General features: G+C 38.7%; 1 protein-coding gene across 2 annotated transcripts; it reads right to left on the bottom strand.

The window, feature by feature from the left end:
* Positions 1 to 235: 235 nt before the first annotated feature.
* LOC105818028 (polyadenylate-binding protein 1-like) lies at positions 236 to 2,439 on the bottom strand. 2 transcript variants are annotated; one of them, XM_012653890.1, is made up of 2 exons: positions 1,017 to 2,439; positions 236 to 752 (listed from the first exon to the last, which is right to left on the bottom strand). In XM_012653890.1, exons 1-2 carry the CDS (start codon positions 2,347 to 2,349, stop codon positions 442 to 444), a joined length of 1,644 nt encoding a protein of 547 aa, XP_012509344.1. In that variant the 5' UTR covers positions 2,350 to 2,439; the 3' UTR covers positions 236 to 441. The 2 variants fall into 2 exon arrangements, with proteins under 2 accessions (XP_012509344.1, XP_012509343.1); XM_012653889.1 differs by having other exon boundaries at positions 236 to 2,439.
* Positions 2,440 to 7,770: the final 5,331 nt, after the last annotated feature.

The raw sequence follows: 7,770 nt of genomic DNA, 5'->3' as shown, positions 1-7,770 counted from the left end.
CCACTGTTTAAGGAATTTTTATTAAAGCAAGAATTTTATAATCCAAATTGTTTCCTTGCTCAGTTACCAGTTTTGTTACTTAAAACAGAACTGACATTCTGAGCTATTCCACAGTAAAGAATTACAAAATTAAAGAAAGGAATGCTTTAAATTTTTGTACTTCGATGAAAATTCTTTTTCCCAGGGTCTATAAAACATTAATTTGTTTTTATATTTTACTATTGCTTTGTGGTTTTTGCTTTTAAATAAATAAGTAATCTAGGACTAGCATTATGTTTGCTAGACCTGGCATTTGCTCGGTATGTAAGGTTCAAAGTTTCCTTTCCTTTTTTATTTATTTTATATTTTGCAATTTTTTTCCCATAATATCTAAGTTTTTTCGATGTTTCAATATTTTTCTTCGGTGAAGCACGAGTTTCTTTTCGTGGCCTCTGATCAATTTTAAACAGTTGGAACACCAGTGGCACTGTTAACTGCTTTCTGGGCAGCCTCTTTAGCTTGATGGGCTTGTAGTACAGTTACAGCTTCCTCAACCTTAAAATGGAGAGACTCTGGAGACTCAAGCATATGAAGAAGTTCTGAATTATCAATCTCCAACAACATGCCAGTGATTTTGTGAGCAAGAGTAGGGTGCATGGCTTGAATAAGAGGAAACAGCTGTTCACCCAACATTTGCTTTTGCTCTTGAGGAGAGGCAGATGCCAACATGGAAGCAGTCAAAGACTGCTGACCTTGTACATGAATAGCAGGCTGTTGCATGATAACTTGTGGCTGTGCATTAAGATGTTGAGGATTACAAACTCCTGAAGCATATTTGTACTGTGCAACGATGCAGACAGCAGGAGTAGCTGCAGCAGCAGCAGCTGCAGGATGTGGACCTATCGTCTGTGTTGATGTGTTAGCAACACACTGTGTTGACATGACTCGTGAAACCTGGGAAGAAGCTGGTTTCATAGTATGAAATGGTGGTCTAGGAGCAGCTGGGCGGATAGCACCAGGCATATTTTGAAATGGATGAGGTCTGGTACCCTGAGCAGTCCAGCGAGGACTTGGTCTTAGTTGAGAAATTTGGCTAGGAGGATAGTATGCAGCACGGTTCTCAGTCTGTGGAATAGCTGCCATGAAGTAACCTGAAGGAGGTGCTGGCTGGTGGAGGTTGATTACCAGGTTGGGCACAGCTCGTACGCTTGCCATTCTCCGCATATATTGGTTAGTGAGGTGAGCCTGACGCTCTTCTTTGCGCTGAGCTAAAGCTACATACAATGGCTTGGTGGCCACAATTCTACCATTCATTTCTGCAATTGCTTTAGTGGCTTCTTCTGGGGAAGAGAAACATACAAAACCAAACCCTTTGCTGTGACCACCCTCCATCATAACCTTTGCACTAGTGATTGTACCAAATGGAGAAAACTCTTTCCGGAGACATTCATCATCGATACCATTATCAAGATTTTTCACATAAATGTTAACACCCTGGTATCTGGTGAGTCTATTTTGCTTCATCTGTTCAAATTTGCGCTTAAGTTCCGTCTGCCGTTCCACTTTCTTCTGAGCTCGACCAACGTATATCTGTTTTCCATTGAGTTCCTTTCCATTCATCTCATCCACAGCTTTCTGTGCATCTTCATGTCTTTCAAAGCTTACAAATCCAAATCCTTTGGATTTTCCACTTTCATCAGTCATTACTTTCACACTTAAGGCAGGGCCAAACTTGCCAAAGAGATCCTTAAGGTGCTCATCATCCACGTCTTCTCCAAAATTCTTGATGTAAACATTGGTGAACTCCTTTGCCCTAGCTCCGAGTTCTGCTTCTCTTTCTTTACGAGACTTAAATCGTCCAACAAATACTTTGCGATCAATTAGAAGCATCCCATTCATTTTTTCGATAGCTCTTTCAGCTGCTTCCTGTGTCTCAAAGTGCACAAATCCATAGCCCTTGGAACCATTTTCATCACAAACCACCTTACATGAAAGGACGTTACCAAAAGCAGAAAATGTATCATACAGTGCTTTATTATCAATGGATCTGTCCAGATTTTTAATGAATATGTTGCCTACTCCACTTTTGTGAAGTGATGGATCACGCTGAGACCACATGATGCGTACTGGCTTGCCCTTTATAACATCAAAATTCATGGTGTCCAAAGCGCGCTCGGCGTCCGCTGGCTGCTGGAAGTTCACATACCCGTAGCCCAAGGAACGGCGGGTGACCACGTCCCTGCAGACCCGGATGGAGAGAATGGGCCCGACTGGGCTGAACTTCTCGTAAAGCATAGCCTCGGTCACGTCGGGGTGTAGGTCGCCCACGTAGAGCGAGGCCATGGGGTAGCGGGGGGCGCTGGGGTTCATTTCTCCGCACGGCTGCCCGCAGGGCCACAGGCCACGACCTTCCAGTGAGAGGAGAGCAAGTGCTGGGGCCGGGGCTGGGGGACGGAGCAGGGAGGAAGGGGAGCGGGGGCAAGCGCAGAGGGACAAAAATCAGCCAGAATCGAAAACTACTCAACGGTCAGTCCGCCACCACTGGCTTCCGGTTTCCGGCTTCTGGCTTCCGGCTGGGAGCGAGGGTGGCGGTGGCAGTCTGGGCCACGGGAGGGCCTCGGTCCCTTGGCTCCTTCTTGGAGCTGCTGCGGGGCCGCGGGTGGGTAGGTCGGTTTCAGCTTCACCGGGTTATTTTATAAAAGAGGAAGAAAAAATATTAAAAGTCTCCAGAGGGGAGACGTGGATTTTTTGTAAGTTTTTTGGTGTTTTTTTAAAAGATTTTTTTTAGATTTTTTTATTTTTAATAATAAATGTGTGTTCTCAGCCCAGAGCACACTCCACACTCTGAGCACTAACCCCTGGGGAGAAGGGGCCTCTCCCGCTTTTTGTTTCAGTGGAGCTGAGCTCAGCCTGAGTTCTGGCCTGTCTCCCCTTTTGCAAAAGCCTTGAATAAAACTCTCTTGCCTTTTTACCTTTGCCCAAGGCAAGTTTTATTTTAACATCATGTGTCTGTTGTTTCTGGATCTGTTTCTAGAAACCAGTTTTGTTTTGTTTTGGTTCAGGTCACATGTTTTGCTCTGGGCATAGCTAGTAAAAATTAACATTATGAATAAACCTTGATGACTGTCTAGGTTTTCTTATCTTCCTTTTGTCAACTGAAAAGTGAAATGACAGACACTAGAACTTAGAGAAATCATGGTTAAGTTTAGCCTGAGCCAAGTTTGAGGACTTAAGCCCAAGAACACAGACTCAGTACACAGCAAGAATATGTTCAAAAGAAAGTTATGTGATGCACATATATGTATACGTTTTCTGACAGGAGGATACCTATAGCACAGAAGGTGGGAGAAACAGGTAGTGAAGGAACAGTTACATTCTTTTGATCCTGATTAGTGCTCAATGATGTTGGGTGCTGTATATAAGATAAGGCGTTTAATAAATATATAGTTAGAGAGAGCAGGAGAAAGTTTAGGTGTCATAGGGTTTAGTGGAAAGTGATTGATTCCATTGTGTCTTTGTTCTACATCTCATAAACAGGTTTAAAACCAGCACCTGTCAGTAAAATATTTAACAAACACCAGTCACACAGGCAAGACACCAGCTTTAGTTTATAGGCCTAGGTTTTATAACCCATGTGATCAACTGCAGCTATCTTGGTCCAGTGTTAAAATTTCATTTTGAATTTTTCTTTTTCCTGTACACTTTCCAGTGTTTCAAGCTGTATTTTAGGAAGCAGTAAATTACTTGCACATGATTGTGATTGCTACAAACTTTTGTTTTAAAGATTTGCTGGAGTGAACCTAGAGTAGCTTTAACCCCCAGATGATTTCAGCACTATTTCCTGGTAGTGAACCACTAGAGGTCCTAACTGAGAGCTTGGGGTATCACTGGGGACCCTTTACGGTAGCTAATCCGAAGTTGAATGCCTGCTCACACTGTTTGAGTACGGGGAATGTTTAAGTTGCAAGTTCCTAATTGGACCTTCTCTGGTTTTGTTCCTGATAAGTTTCCCATTATGCATGTCCAGACTAGTTAACCAGCAAAAAATTCAAAGAAATCCATCTATAGATTTCTAGAGCTTTTTCTTTCTGGAATTCTCCATAATTTCCCTTGAACTTCAGTCTCCAGCCTCCTTGAACTTCAGTCTCTTTCTTTACAACTCAGCAAGGCCACGGGGCTTTGCTTGCATTCACCCGCCTCTGAAAATTGTTCTGGGCAGAAACTTTGGGTGACTGTAGAGCTAATATTGTTTATTTCCTTTCTGTGAAGCTGTATAGTCTTGTGTTACCTTTTCAATATTTTGGAAACAATAGTTTCATTTGTTTTGCCCAATTTTTCTGTTGTTTAAGGTGTCAGAGGTCAAGTCTGATCTTGATTCGTTCATTCTGGCCTAAAGAGGAATTTCTTCTTTCTTTGCTTACTTACATTTCTATCTCACTTTTCACAACCTATCCTACAGAACCCCATAAAGAGCCGTTTATTCCTCTTTTTCACTTATTTCACCCACTTTTATAATCCAAGGTCAACTTTACTTTTGAAATGATAAAAGATTATATCCCAAATTTTGATGATATTTTCTATCTTAACAATGCTCTCATTCATCTAAGTATAATATCTCACCCTTTTATCTCTTACACTGGCCATAAACTCTTATAATTACTTTAAATAAAATAGCCTCTGATTTGCCTTCTCTCATTTTTTTCTTCCCCCTTCCTTCTTTTCCTAGGGACAAATTCAAATAATTATCTTATAAGCAAGTTAAACTCCCCTGTCCAAAATGAAATTCATCACATTTCTTCATTGAACCTATTCATTTTTATTTTTGTGAGGTAATCACTTTATTAAATGGCACCAACAGCTATCCCAAACATTTTAATCTCTTCCAACATCCATTCATTTACCAAGACTTGTCAACTGTCTCTCCTGGATTAACTTTGGATTCTTTTACAATCTATCCCAACTGTCACAACTTCATGTCAGATAATTATTACAATTACCACTAACGTGGGTAACTGCAATGACGCATTAAACTATGTCCCTGCCTACTTCCAATCCATTTTCCACACTGCCATTAAAATTCAAAGTGTTTTTTAAATATACATTTTAAAGATATAAACCATATTGCTTCTTCCCAACCCATATTGTTTCTTCAGTTAAATATCTTAATGGCTTCCAATTGTCCTATGGAGCAAAAAAAACCAAACAAACAAACAAAAAATCCCAATAACCACTACTACTATAAACTGAATGTTTATGCCTCTTAATTAAATATTTAAATCCTAACTCTCAATGGGATGTTATTAGGAAGTGAGGCATTTGGTAGGTGATTAGGTTATGATGGCAGAGTCTTCGCTGATGGGATTAGTTCCTGTCTTAGCCCATTCCTGCTGCTATAATAAAATACTTGCGACTGAGTTATTTCTAAAAAAAATAGATGTATTTTCTTTTAGTTCTGGAGGCTATGAAGTCCAAGATCAAGGTGCTGTCATCCATTGGCTGGTGAGGGCTGCTTTCTGTTTCCAAGATGGCACCTTGAATACCATGTCGTCTCATGGCAGAAGGCCTAAGGGCAAAAGAGCCTAGCTACTTCCCTCCAGACCTTTTACAAGGTCACTAATCCGTTCAGGAGGGATCCTCCTTCATGACTTAAACACCTCCTAAAGGCTTCAGTTCTTAATACTATCACAACATGGTTTAATTTCTAACATGAATTTTGGGGAAACACATACATTCAAACCATAGCATTGCCCTTATAAAAGAGACTTCAGATAACTCCTTTATCCCTTCTGCCATGTGAGAACACATTGAGAAGACAGCCATCTATGAACCAGAATATGAGTCCTCACCAGATTCTGAATCTGCAGATGCCTTGATCTTGGACTTCTCAGCTTCTAGAACTATAAGTAACAAACTTCTGTTGTTTATAAGCCACTTAGTCTGTAGCATTCTTAATAGAAACCTAATGGACTAAGACAACTACTTAACATACTTGGCATTTAGACCATGCCTACATTTTTAGCCTTGTTTTCTCAGCCTTCCCACTAACCCCTTTCTGTGATTTAGCCTAGTCTATTTCAAATTTTGGCATCAATTAACTGAAGTAAGACTATTCAGAGCTCACATACACAAACAGTGTTGTGTATAAGCCACAGAATACTTAAGAAATGCTAATACATTAAGGTTAAATGGTCAATAATTTGCATCCTTTTAAACTGGAATTTGTGACAGTTTTTCTTCTGTGCCTTGTATCTATCCACTCACGTTGTTTTGGAATTATTCCTGGTTTTCATGACAAAGGACCCTTCAAATACAATTGTTCTTTGTGTTGTTCTCTTGATCTTCTTAGACAAGCATAGTCAATTAACCTTCTACTTTGGCCTTGAAAAACTAGTTTTTATTCCTTATATTTACCCATATCCATCTTAAAGGTGAAGAGATAGTTTAGCTTCCTCCAAAACTCCCAAAACCAATGAGAACTTGCAGTTTCTATCCATGTTTGTCACTGTTTGAGTAAACTCATTCATTCAAGAAATATTGATTATTTTCTATGCAACACACATTGCTATAGGTGCTGGGGATAGAGCAATAAATGAGTATGTGCTTAATGTTTTAGAATATGTATTAGAATGGTATGATATACAATGAACAAACAAAAAGATAATATAGCTACAGATAATGTGAAGTAAAAGGAAGAAAAATAACATTAATAAATATATAAATAAAATGGACCATGTGGACTCTTTGAAGAATTGACGTATGATTGAAAACCATCCACGATACATACATATATTGAACAAATATGTCAACATGAATGTTTTTCTTTTTCCCCTCTCACTTCAATCTCTCCATACAACTCTTCATTGTAACCCTCAAATGACCTTAATTCTTTCCATTTTCCTTCTTAGACCATCTTTGATTAATAATTCTGAAAAGGTAACATTAAGGAGATTTCTCTTAGATTAAGTATTTTCTATTCATTATGCATTTGTGGAGAACTGCCCTAAATGCCTTTTAATTCACTAAATTTCAACATCAAGGAAATCTCATAAATAATTCCAAACAGCTTTTACTCCATGTCAGTCAAGAATGATTCTGAAAAATAGACTATTACTTTCATATATCACAAGCATTATGATAAACTACTATATTTGTTCTGCAAATATCTGTCAGCATAATCCTTTATATCTTTTTGACCTAACTACCTACTCAAAATCATAACATACAATATCTAATATGTATAAATACCTGGTCTATGTAATCTGTTGAACCAACATTGTTAAAAAGTCACAGAAGGTAGGGATTTGAAAAAAAGTAAAAAATGGAAATCACAAATGAAAGCAGAAAATTAACATTTATATTACTCTTTGTGTTGTCTTCCAAAAAAATATTCATAAGACTTGTCCTATTTTAATTATTTTCCTTATAGTTTTGTTACTCTCCACATGGGTACAAAGACATTCTATTCAGTTTATCTTTTACAAAACACAAAAGGACTCTGGGTATTAAATAATTCACATGAAGCCTGGAGCTGACAGCTGTATTACCAGAAGCTTTGCCAAAAACAGAGATGGCCATTTTTGAAATCTGAAATCATTCTCATGAGGTTTTTGCTAGCAGAATTCACAGCATTTAGAGAAGCTCTGTGACATGGATTAGCATGTCAAAAAAAAAAAAATTTACTCTTGGATGATGCCATCCTATTGTAGCAGACTTTATGCTAAAGAAAGTTCAAAAATAGAAGTTTGTACCTCTTAATTAAGTTTAATGTCCTTTTGGAGGCCTCTCCTTTTG

This window comes from Propithecus coquereli, unplaced genomic scaffold (assembly GCF_000956105.1).
Source record: "Propithecus coquereli isolate 6110/MARCELLA unplaced genomic scaffold, Pcoq_1.0 Scaffold431, whole genome shotgun sequence".
Lineage (NCBI taxonomy): Eukaryota > Metazoa > Chordata > Mammalia > Primates > Indriidae > Propithecus > Propithecus coquereli.
The sequence above is the reverse complement of the archived record's forward strand: the minus strand, read 5'-3'. Positions and strand labels throughout refer to the sequence as shown.